Source organism: Mesocricetus auratus, unplaced genomic scaffold (genome assembly GCF_017639785.1).
Source record: "Mesocricetus auratus isolate SY011 unplaced genomic scaffold, BCM_Maur_2.0 Super-Scaffold_2245, whole genome shotgun sequence".
NCBI classification, from domain to species: Eukaryota; Metazoa; Chordata; class Mammalia; order Rodentia; family Cricetidae; genus Mesocricetus; species Mesocricetus auratus.
Genome location: NW_024429180.1, coordinates 42,545,729 through 42,572,161, shown reverse-complemented (window position 1 = coordinate 42,572,161; position 26,433 = coordinate 42,545,729). Strand labels below are relative to the sequence as shown.

General features: G+C 40.5%; 1 protein-coding gene across 2 annotated transcripts in view; it reads left to right on the top strand.

The window, feature by feature from the left end:
- Window positions 1-26,433, top strand: part of Vwa8 (von Willebrand factor A domain containing 8) — a 347,144-nt gene that overhangs the window by 63,325 nt on the left and 257,386 nt on the right. For both annotated transcript variants that reach the window (XM_040756735.1, XM_040756796.1), the window contains exon 4: window positions 615-725. In XM_040756735.1, the coding sequence (XP_040612669.1) occupies window positions 615-725 (111 nt within the window). The remainder of the gene's footprint in view (window positions 1-614; window positions 726-26,433) is intronic.

The following is a 26,433-nucleotide window of genomic DNA, read 5'->3' as shown; positions in this document are numbered from 1 at the left end:
AATTATTCATTATATTTGAAAAAGAGTTTAACAGAATAAATTTAGGTTTACAGGATTCAGTTTTTCTTATTCCTCAAGTAGGATGGAGTACAGTAAAAATGAAGCTCTAAGGATGTGTGTGCATGTGTGTGAGCACAGTGTGTGTGCAAGCAATGTTTGTGTGCACAAATGTGTTTATGTGCATGTGAATATGTATGTGTGCATTGTGAGCATATGTGTGTTTGTATGTGTATGCATATGTATGTGTGTGTGTGCGCACGTGCATGTGTATATGTGTTTTGTTTTTGTTTTGAGGGGACGTTTTGAGAAAGTGTCTCCTATGTAGCCCTTGTTGTCCTGGAACTCCCTTTATAGACCAAACTGGCCTTGAATTCACAGAGATCCACCTGCCTCTGCTTCTCAAATGCTGGGATTAAAGGCTGTACTGTACTTGGCATTTGTATGTTTCAGTATCCAATTTATTGAATTTTTTCAAAGACTCAATATTTTTAATTCATAGTTATGGTTATAATGTTCATCTCTAGGCAATGGCTTTGTTGAATATGTTGTTCTAAATTGTAGGCTGGCAGTTTGATTTTAGCTCTGAAATAATTTTGCTCTGTGTTGTTCTACAGGAGCTGACCAAACGAGAGGTAGAATACATTGCCCTGTCAAGAGACACCACCGAAACTGACCTCAAACAGCGCCGGGAGATCAGAGCTGGCACAGCTTTCTACATCGACCAGGCAAGCTCTTACCCGCCAGCCCGTGACTGATTACTCAGGGTTATGTGAAATTGACTTTAAAGATGGAAAGAGATCATCTCATGTGTCAGTGAAAGACAGATGTTGTGTATTCTTTCTAGACAGATTTGATTTAGGGTTCACTGTTCTTGTTCTTAGAAATGTCTTAATCTAGCTCTAGAGGAAAAAGCTTGGATGATGGGAGTGGTGCTCAAGTGTCAGCTAAAGACCAGGGTTTCTTCATGGTCAGTTGCTGCTTGTAACTTACTTACAGATACCTCATTTTCTATAGAAAAGCTATTATGGCGGCTTTACTACAGGAGCGTCCCTGGCATATTAACATAAGTATTTTCAATCTAAAGGCAAGTTAGAAAGATATGGATTAAAGCACATGAAATGAAATACTTTGAGGAATTATAGCTTTTTGGGGGGGTGTTGTCTTAGACGCTGATAATCAACTAAAATAATAGTTTATAAATATTATAATGAAGCATATTATTTCTTAAAACTTATTGCATAAGCTATTAAATGTTCTCTCATATGCCTCATAGAATATAAGATAAAGACTATAAATAATCAAGTTATACAGAAAAAACTTGTAGTAACCATTGAGTTTATGGGGATATACTTGGGTTCCTTATTTACAAATACATAAAGCATCTGCCTTTAAAGAATTCCCTGATGTCCATTGTTAATAAGGAGGATGAGATGAGCTGACAGCTTTGCCACTGGAGGCAGCGGATATTTGGATTCAACAGTTATATTTCCAACATTCTTTCCCCCCAAAACGGATCTCTTTGACCTTCACGGGCAGCAGAGAGACAAGGGAGGCAAGAAGGCCCAGTAGCCCATGTTGGTTCAAACTTCAGAAGTCTGACGCTAAGTTTTTATTTGGGCATATTTAAACATGGCACAACCTGGTAAAAATTGTTCTTGTGGTGAATAACTCAAGCCTGCATGCCCAACAAGGCATACCTATGTCTCTGAGGAACAAAGTAAGCTAAATACAGATCAGACACGACTACATCAAAACTCTTGGTAAAGTACATGTGACACTGTCCATAAAGATATGTTCTATAGCTTGATAGGAAAAACAAATTCTAAGAATGGTCTGGAAGATGGTCAGGTGCTGGAAAATCTCCAGTCACACAGATTGTCCAAAGGTCATCAAGCTAGAAGGCACCTCTGCTTCAGCCTTCTCGCCAGAAAACAGGTTTTCCATTCCTTCTCTTGAAGGAACAACCTGTGTGCTTAACATTGCAGGTTCCCCTCACATGTGTTTGTGAGCACAAAGATCTCTGTGCCACCTACACAAATGTGTTCACAAAGAGCAAAGTTCAATAATATTATTTGTAGTATGTTCAAAATCAGAAAAGCAATCGAAAACAGTAATGATACATATTGAAGAGGCTAATGAAATAAGCCATTGTAGTCATTAAAAAGAATGACATGACACTGGGGTGTAGCTTCATGGAAAAGTAGTTCCTAGCAGGTTCCTGGGTTCAAGTTCTAGTGTACACGTGAGCATGCACCATACAGGGTGGGGCACTAGTCTCCTAATAAGAAGTCCAGAGTATGAGTGGGGAGAATTGGTAAGGCGGAATATGATCTCACTCGTGATAGAACACCTGTTCTTTTGTGCACATTGAAGTCTTCCAGAATGCGACACAAGAGGCCGTTATTGATGGGGGATTAGAAATTTGGAGTGAGATAAAATTTGCTTCTTTGGTCTCTTTGACCAAATACCCAGCAGTAATAGCATAAGGAAGGAGGGCTTGTTTTGCTTCACCGTTCTGAGTGTTTTCAGTCCAGTCTGGCAGGGAGATCATAGTGGTGGGAGTGTGTGCCTTAGACTGTCAGTGTGCTGATAGACCAGGGAGCAGGAAGAGAGAGTGGGCTGTAACCTGGCCTGGAGTAGGACCCTCAAAGATCTGCCTGCAGGGACCCAATTCCAGTTTCCTGACACAGCACCACCAGCTGGGGGACAAGTGACCTATAGGGGGAATTTCTGTTGTGAATCATAGGAGCTGGGGAGGTGAGGAAGGGGAGGGTGGAGTGTGTGTGTGTGTGTGTGTGCGTGCGCGTGCACGTGCATGCATGCACATGCGTGAATCTGCTTGCTATTTTCAAAGAGAGGTTTTGCTCCTGACTCCAAGTATCTGGGTTTATAAGTTGCTCCATCACAGCAAGCTCTTTGTGAAGTTGAGTTTTTTGGTTTTAATGGGCACATTCTTTATAATGAAGAATATAATGCTGAGTGGAAGGTTTTTGTGGAACAGAATATTCTCATATCTTGAATTAGTTGACCATTATCAAATGAAAAATGTACATGAAATGAAGATACTTGGCAGTCACACCAAGTCATGGCAGCCAAGCTTAGTATTACTAGTGGGAAAACCTGCAACCTTCACCTTTCCCACAATTAAAAAAACAACCCTTCCTGGATGCCGTTCATGAATGCATTTAAAGGAATCTCTCTGAGAACTGCTTGTGCTCATGGACACTGTGTACAGATCCCAGTGGGTGACAGCTGTGACTTGTGAATTCCTAACTGACTTTGCAACCTCACAGTGGGTTCTAATGTGTCTTCTACTTTAAAAGTGACTTAAAACTTCCAGAAATGGAATTATTTTAGGTAACAAGCTGAAGATTTTTTATTTTTAAGTTCTAATTTTTTTTGTTGTTGTTTTTTGCTTTTTGGCTGGGGGTGGATTGGAGAGATGGCTTAGTGGTTAAGAGCACTGGCTGCTCTTCCAGAGATTTAATTCTGAGTCCCCACATTTTGGGGATCTCACAGTTGTCTCTAACTCAAGTCCCAGAGGATCTGATACCCTCTTCTGGCGTCTAAAGGCTCCAGGAATGTGCAAGGTTCACAGTCATTCTAGCAGACAAAATACTCATATATATAAAATAAAATAAAAATCCTTAACAGCTGTTTTATTGAAGCACATTCATTGAAGGTTCACTTTTCTTTTACAGTTTTATTTTATGTTCATGGCATTTTGTGTGCCTGTGTCCCATATGAATACAGTGCCCACAAAGGCCCAAAGAGGACATCAGATCCCCTGGACTGGAGTTACAGACAGGTGTGAGCTGCCATGTGGGTGCTGGGAATCAAACCCTGGTCCTCTGGAAGAACAGCCTGTGTTCTTAACTGCTGAGCCATCTCTTCAGTCCAAAATATAAACTATTTTCATGAAGCTTTCTGCCATTCTAAAAAATATATTTTCAGATGATGCATATTTCACAGCTGCTACAGCACATGAAGTGTTTAAAGAACCATGTAAATGTATGGTGTTTTTTATACTCCCTATTTTCTCGATGAAACTTATTCATGATGCACATTGGTTCTTAGCGTTCTGTAGCACTGACACCTTCAGAGCCTGTGACTGAATACAATGCAGGCATATTGGTCCTTTCAGTTGCCTCAGACTCTTTTGAGGTTTAAACAAATTTCAATTTATTTTCTGCTAGTTAACAGGTCCTTGCCTAAAGGCATGTAATGATTTCATAATAAAATAAATAAAAACCAAGCTCTGTTGTAGGGGCTGTAACACAGCCTAACACAGCATCAATGTGTGAACTTGCCTTGGCTTCCACATTTATTATCTGTTTTTTCCTGTTAGAATATACTCATCTCCCACACTCACAGCTGGAACATAACTGGCACTTATATTTGAGGGTAGATTTTTGCCTTTAGGTGATCAATGTTGGCAAATTTTTAAGTAAACTGAAAAGAAAAGGGTATGAATAAGAAGAGTTGGCTTGCCTGTGCACAGTGATCCTTAAGAAAAAACTTATCTTTGTTTTATGTATATGTGCATGTGTGTATGCTTCCTGTATGTGATACCCACGGAGATCAGAGAGGGTTAGTCTTCAGGAACTGGAGATACAATTGGTTGAGGGTGGGTGCTGGGAGCTAAGCTCAGACCCTCCGGAATCGAAGCCAGTTCTCTTGACTGCTGAGCTGTCTCTCCATTTAATACTGACTTTTTAAATGTTTATTTTGAATTATCACAAGGTATAATTCCCATTTGACTTCTAGGTAGACCAAGCTGCTAATTGATTTCCACCTGGTCACACTATAATACCCAAGGTCCTTCAAGAAATATCTTTTATTTCCTTAATATCTTTTCTTTTTCTTTTTTTAAAATTTAAATTGGAAACAAGCTTGCTTCACATGTCAACCACAGCTCCTTCTCCCTCCCCTGCTCCCCTGCTCCCCCTCCAGGCCCCCCAGTCCCCCACCCAATTCCCATTCCATTCCCCAGGGAGGGTGAGGCCCTCCATGGAGGATCTCCAGAGTCTGTCATTTCATCTAGGACAGGGCTGAGGCCCTCCCCCAAGAATCCAGGCTGAGAGTGCATCTCTCATTGCGGGATGGGCACCCAAAGTCCATTTGTATGCCAGGGATAAATACTGATCTACTACCCAAGGCCCCATAGATTGCCTAGGCCTCCTCACAGACACCCACATTCAGAGGGTCTGGATCATTCCCATGCTGTCCAGAATCCAAAATATTTCAAACTGCTGAGAGGAAAAAAAAAATCAGCATTTATAAAGACTTGTAAAAGAATTAAATGAATAACGATGCTTAGATAAGTTCAAAATTGTCTTCTCATTTAATGCCTGGCTTTGAGTAGGCATTTTTTTTTGTTAATTAAACTTATTCTTTTATTTACATCCTAACTGCAGTTTTCCCTTCCTCCTCTCCTTCCATCCCCTCCCCCCTTTTTAACCTTAAAATATTTTATTTTTTAATTCTTTTTTATAATTTTATTTAAATTAGAAGTAATCTTATTTTACATATCAATCCCAGTTCCCTCTCCCTCCCATCCTCCCATGTCCCCCAACAGCCCCCCATCCCATCCCCCATCCACTCCCCAGGGAGGGTGAGACCTTCAATGAGGGATAATCAAAATCGGTCAAGTCATTTGGGGCAGGGCCTAGACCCTCCCCTGTGTATCTAGGCTAAGAAAGTATCCCTCCATGGGGAATGGGCTTCCGAAGTCTGTTTGTGCACTAGGGATACATACTGCAAGAGGCCCCATAGACTGTCCAAGCCTCCTAACTGACACCCATGTTCAGAGGGCCTGGTTTAGTCCTGAGTTGGTTCCCCAGCTGTCAGACTGGGGTCCATGAGTTCCCACTTGCTCAGGTCAGCTGTTTCTGTGGGTTTTCCCAGCGTGATCTTGACCCCTTTGCTCATCAATCCTCCCTCTCTACAACTGGATTCCAGGAGTTTGGCTCAGTGCTTGGCTGTGAACTTCTGCTTCTGCTTCCATCAGCTACTGGATGAAGGCCCTAGGATGGTATATAAGGTAGTCATCAAACTCATTGTAGGGGACAGGCATTTAAGGTAGCCTCTCCTCTATTGCTTAGTGTCCTAGTTGGGGCCATCCTTGTGGATCTCTGTACAATTCCCTAGTGCCAGATTTCTCTTTAAATCTGTAATGACTCCCTCTATTGATGTGTCTCTTTTCTTGCTCTCCTCTATTTCTCTCCCCACTCAGTCTTCTTGATCCGTCATGTTCTCCTGCCTCCTCTTCTGTCCTCCTCTTTCTCCTACGTCCCTCTCCCCTCCCCACATGCTCCCAATTTATTCAGGGGTTCTTGTCCCTTTCCGTTTCACTGGGGGCCATGTATGTCTCTCTTCCGGGTCCTCTTTGTTTCCTTGCTTCCCTGGAGGTGTGGATTGTAGTCTGGTAAACCTTTGCTCTATGTCTAATATCCGTATTTGAGTGAGTACATACCATGTTTCTTTTTTTGTGACTGGGTTACCTCACTCAGAATGGTTTCTTCTAGTTCCATCCATTTGCTTGCGAATTTCAAGATTCCATCGTGTCCCATGCGCCACCCCCCCCTAGTAGCACTCCGTTGTGTAAATGGATATATTTTCTGTGCCCATTCTTTGGTTGAGGGGCACCTAGGTTGCTTCCAAGTTCTGGCTATTACAAATAATGCTGCTATGAACATAGTTGAACAGATGTCCTTGTTGTATGAATGTGCATTGCTGGACCTTGAGGTACACTGGTTCCTATTTTCTGGAGAAACCACCATACTGATTTCCAAAGTGACTGCATAAGTTTGCACTCCCACCAGCAATGGAGGAGTGTTCCCCTTTCTCTACATCCTCTTCAACATAAACTGTCATTGGTGTTTTTGATTTATCCATTCTGAAGGGTGTAAGATGGTATCTCAGAGTTGTTTTGATTTGGATTTCCCTGATGGCTAAGGATGTTGAGCACTTTCTTAAGTGGCTTTCAGCCATTGAAGATTCCTCTATTGAGAATTCTGTTTACTTCTGTACCCCACTTTTTAATTGGATTGTTTGGTGTTTTGGTGACTAGCTTCTTGAGTTATTTGTATATTTTGGAAATCAGCCCTTTGTCAGATGTCAGGGGTTGGGGAAGATCTTTCCCCATTTTGTGGGCTGCTGTTTTGTCTTGTTAACTGTGTCTTTTATGTTACAGAAGCTTCTCAGTTTCAGGAGGTTCCATTTATTAATTGTCAGTCTCAGTGTTTGTGCTGCTGGTGTTATGTTCAGGAAGTGGTCTCCTGTGCCAATTCTTTCAAGGGTACCTCCCACTTTCTCTTATAAGAGGTTCAGTGTGGCTGGATTTATATTGAGGTCTTTGATCCGTTTGGAGTTAAGGTTTGTGGATGGTGATAAATATGGATCTATTTTCAGTTTTCTGCATGTCCACATACAGTTATGCTAGCACCATTTGTTTAAGATGCTTTCTTTTTTCTATTGTATAGTTTTAGCTTCTTTGTCAAAAATCAGGTGTCCATAGGTGTGTGGGTTAATATCAGGGTCTTCAATTCGATTCCATTGGTCTGTCTGTCTGTTTTATGTGCCAATACCATGCTGTTTTCATTACTATAGCTCTATAGTAGAGCTTGAAGTCAGGGATTCTGATGCCTCTGGAAGTTCCTTTATTGTATAGAGTTGTTTTGGCTATCCTGGGTTTTTTGTTTTTCCATATAAAGTTAAGTATTGTTCTTTCAAGATCTGTGAAGAATTGTGCTGGAATTGCGTTGAGTTTCTCTCCATTCAGTTTGATGTTGGCTGTTGGTTTGCTGTATATTGTCTTTATTATGTTTAGGTACATTCCTGTTATCCCTGATCTTTCTATGACCTTCATTATAAAGGGGTGTTGAATTTTGTCAAAGGCTTTTTCAGTATCTAGTGAGATGATCATGTGATTTTTCTTTTTCAGTTTGTTTATGTGGTGAATTACATTCATGGATTTTCGTATGTTGAACCATCCCTGCATCTCTGAGATGAAGCCTACTTGATCATGGAGAATGATTTCTCTGATGTGTTCTTGGATTCAATTCGCCAGTATTTTTTTTTTTTTAAGAAGAATCATTTTATTATTGACAACCACCTTAATATTAGATTTCTCCATCGTGGAAAACCATAAAGACTGTTCTTTATAACTCTATTAGGCATTTCCTCTGACAGTAACAGTTCAAGAGGTGAATACATATGTACACATATATTCATATTTATATTAAATATATATTTATGTATGACAAGATAGATTGATAGATATTATAACCAAAATTCTGTGGCTTATTCACACATACCACTCTGTTCACTTTTATCCCTAGCTCTATTCCCATTTAGTTTTCAAGATCTGTAATCTGACTAGTTGGTAGTTTTTTTTTTTAAGTTGTCTTTTATTTGTTTTTTTTTTATTCTCCAGATTTATTTTGGTAAAAAAAATCAGATATAACCTTTCAAAAATTACATTAATGTTTAACATGCATTCAAATAACTTTTTTTTTTCCAGTTTAAATTTAGATAAGAAACGAGGTTGTTTCACAAGTCAGTTCCAGGTCCCTCTCCCATTCCCTCCCCTCCTCCCGTGCCCTCCCCCCAACCCCCCCCCTGTTATCCCCTCATTCCCCCAGGGAGGGTGAGGCCCTCCATGGGGGTGTCCATAGTCTGTCATTTCATATAGGGCAGGGCCTAGACCCTTCCCCAAGAGTTCAGGGTGAGAGTGCACCTCACATTGTCCGTGTGTATACTTGGGATGGGTACTGATCTGCTGCCCAAGGCTCAATAGGTTCCCTAGGCCTCCTCACTGACACCAAAATTCAGGGGGTATTGATCAGTCCCATGCTGGATTCCCAGGCTGATGCCTGGGATTCAAGAGTTAACCTTTGTCTGGTCAGCTGTTTCTGGGGGTTAAACCAGCCCAGTCTTAATCCCTTTGATCATCAGTCCTCCCTCTCTGTTACTGGCTTTCTTGAGTTCAGCTCAGTACTTAACCAGCCACTAAATGAAGTGTCTGTTTCCCAGACTCTCTGGCCATGGGATTGTAGGCTGGCACTCCCCAGATCTATGTCTAAAATCCATATATGGAGAGAATACATGCCATGTTTCTCTTTTTGTGACTGGGTTACCTCACTCAGGATGGTTTCTTCTAGTGTCATCCATTTGCCTGCGAATCTCATGATTCCATTATTTTTTTCTGCTGAATAGTACTCCATTGTGTAGATGTACCACATTTTCTCTATCCATTCTTCGGGTGAGGGACATCTAGGTTGCTTCCAAGTTCTGGCTATTACAAATAAAGCTGCTATGAACATAGTGGAACAGACATCTTTGTTGTATGAATGGGCATCTTTTGGATATATGCCTAAGAGTGGAGTTGCTGGGTCTTGTGGTAGGTTTATTCCCATTTTTCTGAGGAATCTCTATACTGATTTCCAAAGTGGCTGAACCAGTTGGCACTCCCACCAGCAATGGAGGAGTGTCCCCCTTTCACCACATCCTCTCCAGCATAAATTGTCATTGGTGTTTTTGATTTTAGCCATTCTGACAGGAGTGAGATGGTATCTCAGAGTTGTTTTGATTTGCATTTCACGGATGGCTAAGGATGTTGAGCACTTTCTCAAGTGCCTCTCAGCCATTTTAGACTCCTCTATTGAAAACTCTCTATTTAGTTCTGCAGCCCACTTTTTAATAGGGTCCTTTGCTGTTTTGGAGACTTGCTTCTTGAGTTCTTTGTAAATTTTGGAGATCAACCCTCTGTCAGATGTGGGATTAGTGAATATTTTTTCCCATTCTGTGGGCTGCCTTTTTGTCTTGCTGACTGTGTCCTTTGCCTTACAGAAGCTTCTCAGTTTCAGGAGGTCCCATTTATTAATTGTTGATCTCACTGTCTGTGCTACTGGTGTTATGTTCAGGAAGCTGTCTCCTGTACCAATTCGTTCAGGGGTACCACCCACTTTCTTTTTTATTGAGTATTTTTGCATCAATGTTCACGAGGGAAATTGGTCTGTAATACCCTATGTTGGTTGTGTCTTTGTGTGGTTTGGGTACTAAGGTAATTGTAAAAAGAGTTTGGCAGTGATCCTTCTGCTTCGATTGTGTGGAAAAATTTGAAGAGAATTTGTATTAACTCTTCCTTGAATTTATAGTAGACTTCTGTACTGAAACCCTCTGGCTCTGGCCTTTTTTGTTTTTTGTTTTTGTTTTTTTTTTTTAGTTGGGAGACTTTTGATGACTGCTTCTATTTCACTAGGGGTTATAGGCCTATTTCAGTTGCTTATTTGTCCTTGATTTAATTTTGATAAGTGATATTTATCCAGAAAATTGTCCATTTCCTTTAAATTTTCGCATTTTGTGGAGTACAGGCTTTCAAAGTACGACCTGATGATTCTCTGAATTTTCTCAGTATTTGTGGTTATGTCTCCCTTTTCATTTCTGATTTTGTTAATTTCCATGCTCTCTTTCTGTCTTCTGGTTAGGTTGGATAAAGGGTTGTCTATCTTGTTGATTTTCTTAAAGAAGCAATTCTTTGTTTCATTGATTCTTTGTATTGTTTTCTTTGTTTCTACTTTATTGATTTCAGCCCTCAATTTGATTATTTCCTGGTGTCTACTCCTCCAGAGTGAATTTGCTTCTTTTTGTTCTGGAGCTTTCAGTTGTGCTGTTAATTCTCTAGTGTGACTATTCTCCAGTTTCTTCATGTGGGCACTTAGTGGTATGAACTTTCCTCTTAACACTGCTGTCATAGTATCCCATAGGTTTCAGTGTATTGTGCCTTCATTTTCATTGAATTCTAGGAAGTCTTTGATTTCTTTCTTTATTTCTTCCTTTACCCAGGGGTGATACAGTGATACATTGTTCAATTTCCATGAGTTTGTAGTGTTTCTGCAATTTTTGTTGCTGAATTCTAATTTTCAGCCATGGGTATGGGTTCAAGGCTCTCCGCTCCTCTCTTCAGGATGCTGCAGTGCAAGACAGGAATGGTGGCCAATGCTGGATGCTGTGCTCTGCCTTCAGGTCCCTCTGGTGCATTTGGTGGTAGGAAGGGTCTGGCAGCTGGCTGCAGGGGACTCAAAGTGGGAAAGATGGGCTATAGGCGCCTCTGGCAATCACCTCTCTACTGGAGGGTGGAGGGGAAGCCTGCTCTCCCTTCTTAACCATTGAATTCACTGTCTGGGCTGTAAAGACAGTAGCTTTAGTTTCCACCAAGTAATACCCGTAACTTAGGTATAGCAACAGATGGTACAATGCCTGTAGCTATCCATGAGGAATGGGAGAACATTTGTGGTCTTTGGTGTGGTTAACATTTTACGATGTCCATTTTAACCTAAGAATTTTAAATTACTTGTTATACTGCTTACAAAAACAAACATTATGAATACTTTCTATAGTTTTCTGCCTATAAGCATATGTATTTATCATATATAGTGAATAATTCTTACAGAAATAGAATACCATATATAAAATTTCAGCATTCCTTTTTACACATGGTATCTTTTTAAATCAGGAAACATTAGGTATTTCTTTGAAATATGTTATTTTAAATGTCTGTACAATAGTTCACCAAATAGTAATGCTGTTTATATAATATTCCTATTTTGTGTATCCTCTCATAATGCCAGTCATTGAATGTATTGTTGCTTTTCAAAATTACAAATAACACTTGTTGAATAGTGTTCTACTTAAATCTAGTTATGATCTGATGAGGTTTTAGATGTGGATCCTAGAAGTACAATTCTTAGTGGGTGGAGTGGAACTTTTTAAAGAGCCTCACTATTTCTGGCCAGTGTGCTTTCTAGGAAGGGTACCCACTCCTGCTCTAAATGGTGCCCCATTGGCTCATGTGATCATTGCCTCATAGAATCTTGTGTCTCAAGACACTCAATGACATCATTGGTGTCTCTGCGTTCTTTGCCAAATTTATAGGCTTTCATTTGCACTTTCAAGTTTTATGTAGGGTGTAATTTTTAGAATTCATTGGTTATCACTTCTTTAAGTTCCCAGTCAGTGGAAAAGGAGAGTGGTACTGACAAGGGAAGGCAGACTCCTCAGGGAGATGGACTCTGCTACAGGCATCACTGTAAACACTTGATCTCGTTACCCAGTTGCTACAAAGCTCCTTTTATAATTTTGTGGGAATCTTTTGTGATGCAGTTTGTAAGTCTTTAAAGAAGAATTGCTCAGAGTGAAACAGGAAAACCATTACTTTGACACCCGTCAAGCAATAAGGAGACCATGATCAATATTTTGTTCACTCTTTAACTTTCATTTGCCCTAGAAGGTAAACTAACCTAAACAAACAAACAAACAAACAAACAAAAAAACAAACAAACAAAGCCAAATTATCCAATCATTGTTGTAGTCTTGCCAGAATTTCTTCTGAACTTGTCGATGTTGTCATTAATATTGTGATTGTCACATAACTCAAAAGATCTGGTTTACAATGGCTTATGTTACTCAAGCACAAGGAAATACTGATTAGCTGTAGTACAAATAATTTACATTCATATTTTTGCCATGATAAGAGGAGATAGATCTCTAACCCCCAAATAGTTTGGAGAGCAGAAAGACAAGATTGAATGATTCCCAAGCTAGGTACTCATTATATTGTAATCTTATTAATTTCCTTTATGTGATAATGTGAAGTTCAGTAATATATATAATACATATTTAGTATGAAGCACACAGCAAGTAAACACTTATATAAAGATTTTAATGTATCTCTTCTATTTTAGATTAGTTTTGGTTTTCATTGTTAATTGAAAAAAATACCTTGACTGTAAAAAACCCAAATCACAAATGTTACAAGTCATAAAAGTGCAACTCTTAATAAATTGAACAACATCCATGCCATCAATCAGAAAGTGAGTTTCATCTTGTCTAAATGACTGTCATTGACTGGTGTAGACAAGGAAGCATAGCCTCCCTCTCATTGGTGGGTTCTGAAGCCATGTTCCACATACACTTATTGAAATTACAAAGTTGTATTCTGGAAATTCGTTCATGAGTGAAATATCTAGAATTTGGAAACCATCTCCTCATGGAAACAAGGTTATGAAGAGTGGCTAGGTTCTGGAACTTTTACCAGATCATTTCACTGTTCTGTGCTATAACTGTTACCATTGGGAAAAATGTGACTGTTTTTATTCTGGCATGTCTGGCAGTCAGAGTGCAGGCCTTGGTTGACTCCTAATTGCATTATCTTGTACTGAGATCAACTCTTGCCTATCCATATAATATGAACCGTTTGGTAGATTTGTGAAATTAAGTTTAAAATATCAAGGGAGATGATGATGAGTCATTTGCTGGAGGGACCTCTTGTGTTAGGTGGTTTATAATAATGTTGTTTAATCTTCGAAACTTCCTTGGGGGGGAGGATGAGATACCAGGCTTCCATGGCCAGTGTCATAGAATTGGCCAATGGTAGAGGGAGGATTTGCTTCTGTTGCTGCCCCCTAAAGTAATGATGATGACCACTCACAACTGCAGTGACCACATGCTGGTGTTCATAATTGGAATGATAGCTATTGTTTAAAAAAAGAAAATAACCTTGGCTTTAATTTTTATATTAATAACTGAATGTCAGGGCCTTGTTATTATGTATTTAGAGTTTATTTGGTTCAGATATTATCAAGGCAATATGAAATGTGCTTGGTATTTGTAAAAATGGGTCATAGTTCTAATAGGGCCAAGGTCATAGATTTCATGCATCTGCAGACTAAAACTGTACCCAAGGATCTGGCTACAAACTAGCCCTGACCTTGTCCAGTGGTCTCTTTCTTTTTGACAAAAGAGGACATTGTTTAGTAAACAGATATTAAGTATTCATTCTTTTTCTAGACCCTGAAATATGTCCATGAGGAATATAAGGATGAGAACAAACAAATTCTACGGCAAGGCATTCAGAGTCCTTTCCACTGGCTTTTTGAAGCACAGTACTCCATCATCTATTGTCATCTGTTGTGAATAGCTCACCTGAACTGAGCACCTTTCTGACATAACCTAGTACCTCCTCCTCATCCCCTTCTCTTTGTGTTCTTACCTTCTCTCTTGGCCTTTGGTAACCACCAGGTATAGTTTTTAGATTCCTAATATAAGTAAGATCACGTGGAACTTGTCTTTCTTCTGTGTCTGGGTTATTTAATCCAATGATATCTAGTTCTGTCTGTGTTCTTACAAATAACCGGAATTAGTCCTTCCCTCCCTGCCTCCTTCCCTGCCTCCCTCCCTGCCTCCCTCCCTGCCTCCTTCCCTGCCTCCCTCCCTGCCTCCCTCCCTCCCTCCCTCTCTCCCTGCCTTCCTCCCTGCCTTCCTCCTTGCCTCTCTCCTTCCCTGCCTCCCTCCTTCCCTGCCTCCCTCCCTCATTCCTTCCTTCCCCCTGTCTTAAAACATTAGACTGGTTGGTGGGTTGTTTTTTTCTTTCCCAAGACAGGAAATATATGTAAGAAAGCTATGTAGCCCTAGCTTTCTTGTAACTCACTATGTAGACCATGTTGGCCTTGAACTCACAGAGATTCCCCTGCCTCTGCCTTCCAAGTGCTGGGATTAAAGATGTGAGCCACTACACCGGATCACTGATTGTTTCTTAACAACTTGCTGTGTTCTGGGGCAGTGGGTTATCTCCTTTGGCTTTTAGTCCCATTAGAAAGAAGTGAAGGCTCAAGGATGAACCTGACCACACTAAGTCACTTGTGGCAAGGACTTCCTGCAGTGCTGTGTTGCTGGAACAGAATGCCTGGGACTGGTATAATGACCAGTCACTTATTGGCTCACAGCTCTGGAGGCAGGGAAGTCCAAGACTGAGGGGCTTTTATCTGAGGAGAGCTTTCTTGGCAGAAAGGTAGAAGGGCAAAGAGCATGGAGGAGGGGCAGGAAGAAAGGACAGGAATGAAAAGGAGAGTTGAGAGAAGATACAGGTCAGATTCATCCTTTGCACATAACTAATCCACATTCAAAGTAATGACATTACTCCAGTCATGGTAAGTAGCCTTCATAACCTAATTACTCTTTAAAGACCCATGTCTTAACCTGTGGCATTGAGGATTGAGTATTGGACTCATGCTCTTTGAGGGACACATTCAGACTATAGCGGCAAACAGAAAATCAGTCTGTCCTCCCTGATAGTTCTTAGTTTTATTCAGTGGAGAAAGGGTTTACTATTCTGATATTTTAAAATAAAGATTTGGAGCTGGGGAGGTGGTTGAGTTGTAAAATGTCCATAGCACAGTATGAAGACCCTAGTGTGGATTCCCAGCACCCAGGTACAAGCCAGGCAGTTACATATCTGTAACCCCAGTGCTAGGAGTAGGGTAGGGTGGGGACTGGACCAATACAGACCAATCTCTTGAACTTGCTGGCCAGCTGGGGTAATAGAATTTGTGGGTTCAAGACTCAGTGAGGACCCTGTCTCAAAAATAAAATGGAGAGCAATTGAAGAAGACAGTCAGTGTTGACCTCCGGCCTCTGCACTTAGGCATGTATTGCACATATGTTTGTGTACACATACACTCACAGAATAAAAACCTTAAAATGTAATTTTTCCATTTTCCTTTTTCCCCCACATCACTTCTACTTTTTGAGTAAATGTGAAGCTTTTTGAAATCCATTTTCATTAAATGATGACTATATTAGCAATGCTTTGTACTTTGATAAATAGCATTGCTTTTTCGTTGTAGTACTGCTTTGATATTTAAATTGTTACGTTCTGGATACCCCTTGAGGATGCTGCCATTTTGTAAATGAGGCCACAGACATCCAGATTAATTGCTTGCCTCAGGTCTTATCAAATTGGGAGCAAATCTAGAACAGGCCATGGACCTGCTTTTTCTTTAGACTCCTTTATGTCCACGTGTTGGGTTATTAAAGCTGGGGTACGAGTTGGCTGGATCAGAGGGAGCTTGCTACAGTTTTTTTTTCTGATTTTTTTTTAAAGAATTAGGTCTCTGTCGTTTGATAGACAGGAAGGACTCTAAAGTTGGTGACATCTCTTCTGAGGGACCACCACAGCTAGCCACGCCAAAAAAAAAATAAATAAATAAAAATAAAGCACGTGCACTGCTCTTTTAGAGTTTTGAAGCTTTCAAGAGAGATAGAAAAGCTTCGCAGTGTCCAGAGTAATTTTCTCAAGCTTGTACTTACCTTGTTCTGTTCTCACAGCAAGTATGATCATGGAGAGCTGTGTCCTTCACATAGTCCGAGGCTTCTGTGACAGCGTTGAACTGAGCAGTTGTGTGTCTGCCCTGCTGTGAGGCAGCTTCCTCAGGATCAAAGGATCTTGCTAGGGAGATGAGGCATGTGAGAGAACAGGGAAGGCCAGCAGTATTCCTTCCCACTTCAGCAATGAGCAGACATGGGACAAAGGGGACATCACAGAGTGAGGGCAAGCTGCATGTCTTGTATTAGGCACAGCATTTGTAGCATTTTTTTCCTATCCAAGTAAGTTCAAGCTTATATATGGTCTGAAACATGTTGGTATGTTAAAGTGCTTTCTTATTGTTAAATTTTATCCCTGCAGATGTAATCAGATTGTAGTAATAAAGTCGGAAAGTGCTGATTAAAGCATTGAAATAATTTCATAGGCATTTACAGTGGAACCAGGAGGCAGTTTGGTCACTGAGGCAGTGACTAGCACTGGCTCTTTAAATCCAGGGTTTCAGATTTCCTCTCTACAGAGCATCTGCCTAAGGCCTTTTCCTGTCAGCTGATGTTCTTGTCTACCACCTTGAAAGTTCAAATATGCACCACAACTTGTGAACCTTGGGGACTTGACCTGTCTGGGGAGGCAAGGGCGTGAAGACTGACACACATACAGAAAAGCTGGGGTGGGGTGGTTGTGCTCACTGCAATGGAGGGGCATGTTTATTATGTATAGCAGGGGGCGGGGCTAGCTAGTGGCTGGCAGTCTGTAGGCAGGGGTCCCCATTGCAGTCACCCACCAGGAGGAAGCTGCAGTTGCTGGTTTCGCACAGACTGGTCAATCATTTGTCAACATTAGTGCCTGCACACACTGTTAACGCTGGCACTTGGGCCAGAGAAAGATTTGCCATCCCTCTGAACTTGGGGTGGAGGGAGGCTTTTTCAGTTCTGTGGTCTCAGGTTCTTGATATGGCCATGCCCGTGTCAACAATATGATTTACTCAGGGCACCCTTGCCTCCCCCACAAATGTACATGTAGACAGTAACCAAATGCTTCTGGCTTACAACCATGTTACCAAAGGGCACATGAGAAAGTAAAAATCTTTTATGATACTTTGCTTGTCATTACTTTTCTTCTCTTTACAGACTTCATTGTTTTTAAAGTTTATAATTTTGCTGGTTTATCTTTGTCACTAGGGTCCCTCCACCAAATTGACCAGCGGGCATGTGGGTGAGGCATTTTCTTGATTGCTAATTTTTTTCTTTTTTCTTTTTTTCAAATTTAAATTGGAACCAATCTTGTTTTACATGTCAATCTCAGTTCCCTCTTCCTTCCCTCCTCCCTGGGCCTCCTATCCCATCTTATTTCTGCTCCCCAGGGAGGGTGAGGCCTTGCACGGGGGATCTTCAAAGTCTGTCATATCATTTGGAGCCGGGCCTAGGCCCTCCCCTCAGTGTCTAGGCTGAGACAGTATCCCTCTATGTGGAGTGGGCTCCCAAAGTCCATTCCTATACTAGGGATGAATACTGTCCACTACCAGAGGCCCCATAGATTAACCAGACCTCCAAACTGACATCCACATTCAGGGGGGTCTGTAACAGTCCTATGATGGTTTCCTATCTCTGCAACTGGATTGAGAGTCCAGCTCAGTGTTTAGCTGTGGGTGTTTGCTTCTGATTCCATCAGTTACTGGATAAAGGCTCTCGGATGGCATATAAGGTAGTCATCAATCTCATTATCACAGAAGGGCATTTAATGTGGCACCTCAACTATTGCTTGAATTGTTATTTGGGGTCAACCTTGTAGGTCTCTGGACATTTCCTTAGTGCCAGATTTCTCTTTAAACCTATAATGACTCCCTCTATTATGGTATCTCTTTTCTTTCTCTCCCCTGACTTGATCTTTCTGATCTCTCCTGTCCTCCTTTCCCCTCCTCTTCTCCCTTTCTCTTTCTCCTAACTCTCCCCTACCCCAATGCTCCCAATTAGCTCAGAAGATCATATCCCTTTTCCCTTCACCGGGGAATCATGTATGTCTTTCTTAGGATTCTCCTTGTTTCCTAGCTTCTCTGGCGGTGTGGATTGTAGGCTGATAATCCTTTGCTCTATGTCTAAAATCCATATATGAGTGAGTACATACCATACTTGTCTTTTTGTAGCTGGGTTACCTCACTCAGGATGGTTTCTTCTAGTTCCATCAATTTGCCTCAAATTTCAAGATTCCATTGTTTTGTTTTCTTTTTGTAAATGTACATTTTCTCCATGCATTCTTCAGTTGAGGGGCATCTAGGATGCTTCTAGGTTCTGGCTATTACAAATAATGCTGCTATGAACATAGTGGAACAGATGTCCTTGTTGTATGAATAGGCATCTTTTGGGTATATGCCTAAGAGTAGAATTGCTGGATCTTGGGTAGACTGATTCCTATTTTCCTGAGGAACCACCATACTGATTGCCAAAGTGTCTGTACAAGTTGGCACTCCCAGCAGCAGTGGAGAGGTGTTCCTCTTTCTCCACATCCTCTCCAGCATAAAGTGTCATTGATGTTTTTGATTTTAGCCATTCTGACAGGAGTGAAATGGTATTTCAGAGTTGTTTTGATTTGCATTTCCCTGTTGGCTAAAATGTTGAGCAATTTCTTAAGTGTCTTTCAGCCATTTTATATTCCTCTATTGAGAATTCTCTATTCTGTACCCCACTTTTTAATTGAGTTATTTGGTGTTTTGGTGACCAGATTCTTGAGTTCTTTGTATATTTTGGACATCAGCCCTGTCAGATGTGGGGTTGGTGAAGAACTTTTCCCATTCTGTGGGCTGCCTTTTTGTCTTGTTGACTGTGTCTTTTGCCTTACAGAAGCTTCTCAGTTTCAGGAGGGTCCATTTATTAATTGTCAATTTCAGTGTCTGTGCTACTGGTGTTATGTTCAGGAAGTGGTCTCCTGTACCAATTCGTTCGAGGGTACCACCTACTTTCTCTTGTAAGAGGTTCAGTGTGGCTGGATTTATTTTGAGGTCTTTGATCCATTTGGACTTAAGTTTTGTGCATGGTAATAAATATGGATCTATCTACAGTTTTCTACATGCCAGCATCCAGTTATGCCAGCACCATTTATTGAAGATGCTTTCTTTTTTCCATTGTACAGTTTTAGCTTCTTTGTCAGAAATCAGGTGTTCATAGGTGTGTTGGTCCATATCAGAGTTTTCAATTCAATTCCATTGATCTTCCTGTCTATTTTTGTGCCAATGCCAAACTGTTTTCAGGACTATAACTCTATAATAGGGCTTGAAGTCAGGGATGGTGATGCCTCCGGATGCTCCTTTATTGTACAGGGTTGTTTTGGCTATCCTGGGTCTTTTGTTTTTCTATATAAAGTTGAGAATTGTTCTTTCAGCATCTGTGAAGAATTGTGCTGGGATTTTGATGGGGATTGCATTGACTCTGTAGATTGCTTTTGACCCTACCTATCCAAGAGCATAGATCTTTCCATTTTCTGATATCTTCTTTAATTTCTTTCTTTAAAGACTCAAAGTTCTTGTTATACTGTTCTTTTGCTTGTTGGGTTAGCATTACCCCAAGGAATTTTATGTTGCTTGTGGCAATTGTAAAAGGTGATGTTTCTCTGATTTCTTTTCAGTTCATGTATCTTCTGTATGTAGTAGGGGTACTGAGTTTTGAGATAATCTTGTATCCTGCCACTTTGCTGGAGGAGTTTATCAGCTTTAGGAGCTCCCTGGCTTCCATGCTTTAAAGTTAGAATTCAACAACAACACAAATTGCAGAAAACCTACAAACTCATGGAAATCGAACAATGCGAAGTTGCACCATTCCTGGGTCAAGGAAGAAATAAAAAAATAAATTAAAGATTTCCTAGAATTCAATGAGAATGAAGATGCAGCATACCCAAACTTATGGGACACTTTGAAAGCAGTGCTAAGAGGAAAGTTCATAGCACTAAATGCCCACATGAACAAACTGGAGAATAGTCACACTACAGAATTAACAGCACAACTGAAAGCTCTAGAACAAAAAGAAGGAAAGTCACTCAGGAGGAGTAGATACAGGGAAATAATTAAATTGAGGACTGAAATCAATAAAGTAGAATCTAGGCAAGGAATACAATCAATGTAACGAAGAGTTGGTTCTTTGAGAAAATCAGTAAGATAGACAAACCTTTGTCCAAACTTACCAAAAGGCAGAGAGTGAACAAGCAAATTAACAAAATCAGAAATGAAAAGGGGGACATAACAACGGGCACTGAGGAAATCCAGAGACTCATAGGTCATACTTGAATACCCGTACTTGTCAAAATTCGAAAATCTAAAGGAAATGGACAATTTTCTGGATAGATATCACTTACCAAAATTAAATCAAGAACAGATAAGCAATTTGAACAATCCTATAACCCTTAATGAAATAGAAGCAGCCATCAAAAGTCTCCCAACTAAAAAAAGCCCAGGGCCAGATGGTTTCACTCAAGATCAGAAATTCAAAGAACAGCTAATACCAATTCTCCTCAACGTATTCCACATAGTAGAAGCAGAAGGGTCATTGCCAAACTCTTTTTATGAGGCTTCAGTAACCTTGGTACCCAAGCCACACAAAGACATAACTAAGAAAGAGAACTTCAGATCAATCTGCCTCATGAACATTGATGCAAAAACACTCAATAAAATCCTGGCAAACCAAATACAAGAACACATTGGAAAAATCATTCACCATGATCAAGTATGCTTCATCCCAAGGATACAGGGATGGTTCAATATACGAAAATCCATCCATGTAATCCACCATAAAAACAAACTGAGAAAGAAAAATCACATGATCATCACTCTAGATTCTGAAAAAGCCTTTGACAAAATCCATTATTCCTTCATGATATAGGTCTTAGAGAGATCAGGGATAGCAGGAACATACCTAAACATAATAAAGGCAATATACAGCAAACCAAAAGCCAACATAAAACTAAATAGAGAGAAACTTAATGCAATTCCTCTAAAATCAGGAACAAGACAAAGCTGTCCATTCTTTCCATACCTCTTCAATATTGTATTTTAAGTTCTAGTAGAGCAATAAGACAACAAAAGGAGATCAAGGGGATACAAATTGGAAAAGAAGAAGTCAAACTTTCACTATTTGTAGATGATATGATAGTTTACAGAAGTGACCCTATTGTTAATTAATTAAGAAACCCTAACCCACCATGGGTGGTACCATCCCCCGAGCAGTTGGGTCTGGGATGTAAAAGAACGGTAGCTATGGAAGGTAGCTATGGATCTCTGCATTTGCTTCCATCAGTTAGTGGATGATCGTTCTCTGATGACAATTAGGGTAGTTACCAATCTGATTACAAGAGAAGGGCAGTTCAGGCACTGTCACTAATGCTAGGAGTCTAAGCTGGGGTCATCCTTGTAGATTCCTGGGAGTTTCCTTCACATCAGGTTTCTACCTGACTCCATAATGCTCTGATCCCAAAATGCCCTGCCCCCCCCCATCAAGACATCTCTTTCATTAGTCTCCCTATTTGCCCCCAATCCAGCCAAGCACTGGTCCAGTCTCCAGGAATCCTGTTGAAGAGAGGGAGGAAGGATTTACAATCCAGGGGCTCAGGTCATTCTAAGGGAACCCACAGAGGCAACTAATCTGGCATCATGGGAGCTCATGGACACTGGATTCACAGCTAAGGAGCCCTCATGGGACCGACCTAGGTGCTCTACAAATCTTGTTCTGCTTGTGAGACTCTTAGCAGTGCGAACAGGGCCTGTCCCTGATGTTTTGACAGGTTTGGGGGAACCTATTCCTCATACTGAGTTGCCTTACCAAGCCTTAATATGAGGGAAGGAGTTTAGTCCTACCTCAGCTTGATATACCATGCTTTGTTGACATCCATGGGAGGCTTGCCCCTTTTTGACAGAAATAGAGGAGTGAATTGAGGTGTGTGTGTACAGAGGAGAGGTGGGGATGAGGGAATGGGAGAAGAGGAGGGTGGGGAAACTGAGGTTGAGATGTAAAATAAATGAGTACATGGAATTAAAAAAAGAAAAGAAAGGTAGTACATAAGCTAGGAAAAGCGAGCCAGCAAGCAGCATTCCTCTATGATTTCTGCTCCCGTTCCTGTCTCTGGGTGCCGGCTTCAAGTACCTGACAGGGCTTCTGAGGTTGGACTGTAGACTGTGAGCCAGAATAACCCCTTTCCTCCCCAAGTTGACTTTCCTCCTGGTGTGTGTCACAGCAGCAGAAAGCAAAGGACTCAGTAATTCTCTTTTTTATATCCTCACACTTGGATTCGACTCTGATGTGAAACAGCTAATCTATTTCCACATACTACATAGAATTAATAAATAACATGTCAAATTAGAAACAGTTAGAGAGCTTTACTGTTTTTTAAATTCTTAGATGAGGGAAAGGGGTAAAAAAAAACAATTCTTAGTTGAGCTGTGGACTTCCTAGAGACTTTACACAGCGCTTGCTCCAACACCTAGTAAAACCTCCCTATGTTTTAGTTCAGTAATTAATTACTCTCTTTTCTGTATTTATTCATAATTTCTTCCTCCTCCTTTCAATACACCCACATTTTGAATCATTCAAAAATGCCTGACATGCAGTGCCCCACCCGGGTTCCTGCAGCGGGATTTTTCCTTCTCTTCATGACTAGTAATTTGGAAGACTGTGGCTCAGTTTTGGTCTGCCTGCTGTTTCCTGTGTTTGAAATGATGCAGTTCTTGTTAAGAATATGCAGAAGTGACGATGTGTTCACCCTAGCACTGAATTAGAAACCCTCCCGTGTGAAGCCAGTGGAGCTCATGATTGGCAGCATTGGTTTTGACCACGTTGTTAGAGTGCACTCTTGCAGCCTCTCAGTGTTGTTGTGGAATATTACTTTAACAATGGGAAGATGTGTTACATTTGTTTATATTTCATAATATTACTTCAAGTAAAGGTGTGTCACATTTGTTTATATTTTGGAATATCTCCTTAACTATGTAAAGGTGTGTTACATTTGTTTCTGTTGTATTATATTACTTAAAATGTGAGAAGGTGTGTTACAGTTATGTTGTGGAATATCACTTTAACTATGTAAAGATGTGTTACTTTTGTTTATGCTGCATTTGTTTAATTATGTAAAGATGTATTGCTGTTTGACTTTGTCGGCCTGCGGTACCCATTGGTCTAATAAAAAGCTGAATGGCCAATAGCTAGGCAGAGAAAGGATACACAGGCCTGGTGGACAGAGAGGATTAATAGGAGGAGAAATCTAGGTTTGAGAGGAAGATGCCAGCAGCTGCCAACCAGCCAAACTTGGAAGTAGGAAAAGTAGGGCATGCAGAATGAAAAAAGGTAAAATGTCCTAAGGCAACATGTAGAAACAGGTTAAATTATATTAAGTCTCCCTGTCATGATTTGGGTGCTGGTTGGTGGCCCAAATGAAAGTCTGTTACACAGACAGCTAGTTTATCCTCAGAACTTTACCATCTATTATGATTCTTGCCTGCCACAATGGTGATGACTTCCAAATGGCAAATTTCTCTGTAATGTGAATGTTTCTCTTACCCAGGTAGGCCCCACTGTACTTGTCTGTCCCCCAAAACATGTAGATGCTATATTAGTTATAAGCTGTTGGCTGGTGACTTGGGCTTCTTATTGGCTTGCTCAGTCTTAATTATTCACCCATTTTCTAATAATCCGTGTATTTCCATGTGGCCTGATATTACCAGAGAAGAGGTCCAGGCCTCTTAACTCCCTTGGGGTCTATATCACGTCTACTCAGCATCTCCACAGAGAAGAAAGAGCAGTTTCCTGCTTATCCCTGCTTCTATACTGATTCTGCCCTGCTATGTCACTTCCTGCCTGGATCACATGGCGACTTCTCTTTACTACATTTCCTAGAATCCTCCTCAACTCCTAGTCCCACCTATCTGGCTTCCCTATTGGCCAACAGTGCTTTATTCATCAACCAATAAGAGAAACATGTACAGAAGACTTCCTCCATCATTTCTCTATTCATTAGTAGCAGACTTCTGTTTTAAAATTTATTTTTATTGTATGTGTGTTGGTGTTTTGCCTGTGTGTATGTCTGCATGAAGGTGTTAGAAGCATTGGAGTTACTGATGGTTGTCAGCTGCCATGTGGTATGGGAATTGAACCTGGGTCCTCTGGAAGAGTAACCAGTGCTCTTAACAGCTGAGCCGTGTCTCCAGCCAATAGCAGGGTTCTTACCTTGGCGTCCCTACTGGGTGGGATTTGCTCTGGAGAAGAGGTGCAGTGTAGATGAGTTTTTTCACAGGATCACTAGGGTACTGTCATTTTTCACCCATCACTTTCTTAGTTTCTTACTCTAATATGTCCAGTAGAGTAGACGAAAGAATCTCTCTGTGTTTGCCATCTGTTTCTGATCTCTGGATCTCATGTGTGGTGGGCATAGTACCTGTGAGGTGAAGGAAGGCAGAGCTGCATTTCCTCAGTTCATCTTGTGAGATGTTACTTTTCTTGCCTATAGCTGATGAACTATGAAATTTTGATCTGTGTATTTCTGATTTTTCTCAGTGAACCAGCATTTTTATCTCTGTGAAGCTTTTAAAAATCAAAGTTTGTCTCATAATAAAGGTTGATAAAATTTAACTTAAAAGGGGTTTTGCTACCAGTAGTGATACTTACAACTTACTTTTTATTTGGAGATATAAGTTCTTGAGAAGGTAGGTTTCTTGTGAAAGATTAGTTGACATCTCACCTGAAATGTGTTTTTATAAGAAAACATCCCAATCCTTCTGTACCAGTTTGTTGTTTGAGTTTTGATAGCCCAGAAACTATAGTTACCCCATTCCTCAGGGGCCCTGAAGTCATTTTGATTCATTCAATAACAATAAATAAATAAATACCACAAGATGATTCCCAGTTTCATAGAAGAAAATCAAAGTATTAGCAGTAATGATAGGTGAAGAATTTTTCATGAACTGATATTTGTCTTATAATGGGGTAATTATATTTAGTCTATCATTAGATTCTAATCTTATTTCCTTGTAATAGTTCATAGATACCTGAAGTAAAGTGACCTCTTGTTATACAGTGCCAAATTTAACAATTTATTGAAAGTAAATCGTGATTATGAAATCCCTGCCTTTTCTTTGATATTTGGAAAATGAAAGCTGTGGTACTTCAGAAATTTCTCTGACTATTGGATGGGGTGTGTGTGGGTAGTGGGGAGTAGGGAGTGGTTAGCTCTTTTTTGAGTTACTCACTAAAAGGAAAATTAGATTTAAGGGGGAAAAAGATCATTGTAAGTAAAGATGGTGATTTTCTAGTAGTTTTGGTACAGGGGGAAATCACAAGTTCATTGTCACTAAAGGACTACACATGAAGCAACTGATAGCAGATGTTGCAAATGCTGTATTTTGAGCAGCTCAGACTCTTAGAAGAGAGATCTGAGGGATAAAGATGGTCTGAATTAGGGAAGGGATAGAAAGGGATGAATTGAGAAATATTTTGGCCTCTCTTTCTTTTTAATTTTTTATTTTGACAAGGGTAGACCCAGAGTGGCCGTCTTGTCTTTCTCTTACCTCAGTCTCCTATGTCCTGGGATGTCAGGCTGTCATCATGCTGGATAAGTTCATGTTCAATTAAGGATATTAGATTATCAGAATGTGGAGATAAATTGAATCTAGGAGATGATACAACTTTTGGATCCTATCATAGATGAATGGTATTGCTACTTTAAAGATGTGTTGGGTAGTTTTTGTTGATAAAACAAAAACTTGATTCTAAAGTCATTTGGGAAGACAGAACTTGAGGAATTGAGGAATTGCTTTCATCAGATTGTCAAGTCTGTGGACATTTTCTTTATTAATAATTGAGGTGGGAGGGCCATGCCTACTGCAGGTGGTGCCACCCTGGGCAGGTGGTTATAAAGAAAAATCCCTAAGCAAGCTATGGAGAGCAAATCAGTAACCAGAGTTCTTGTGTGGTTATTGCTTCGGGTTCCTGCCTTGAGTGTCTTTCTTGAATTTCCTCAGTAATAGATCGTTACCTGGGAGTTGTAAGACATGGCAAACCTTTCTCAGTTGCTTTTGGTCATGATGTTTATCTCAACCTGAAAAGCAGCTAGGATAGATATGAAGCAGATTTGGGGGAAATGGGATGTGCTCAGTGTTGTACAGGGGTGTAGGGGGTGTTGTGGGGTCTGGTTGCAGGCATCCATGCAGTACAACCATGTGGATCTGAAGCTTGGGAGAGCTGGAGATTGGAAAGCGATTAGTGTAGGAAAGGTGTCTGGACTGCGTGGCAGAGATTCCTTGG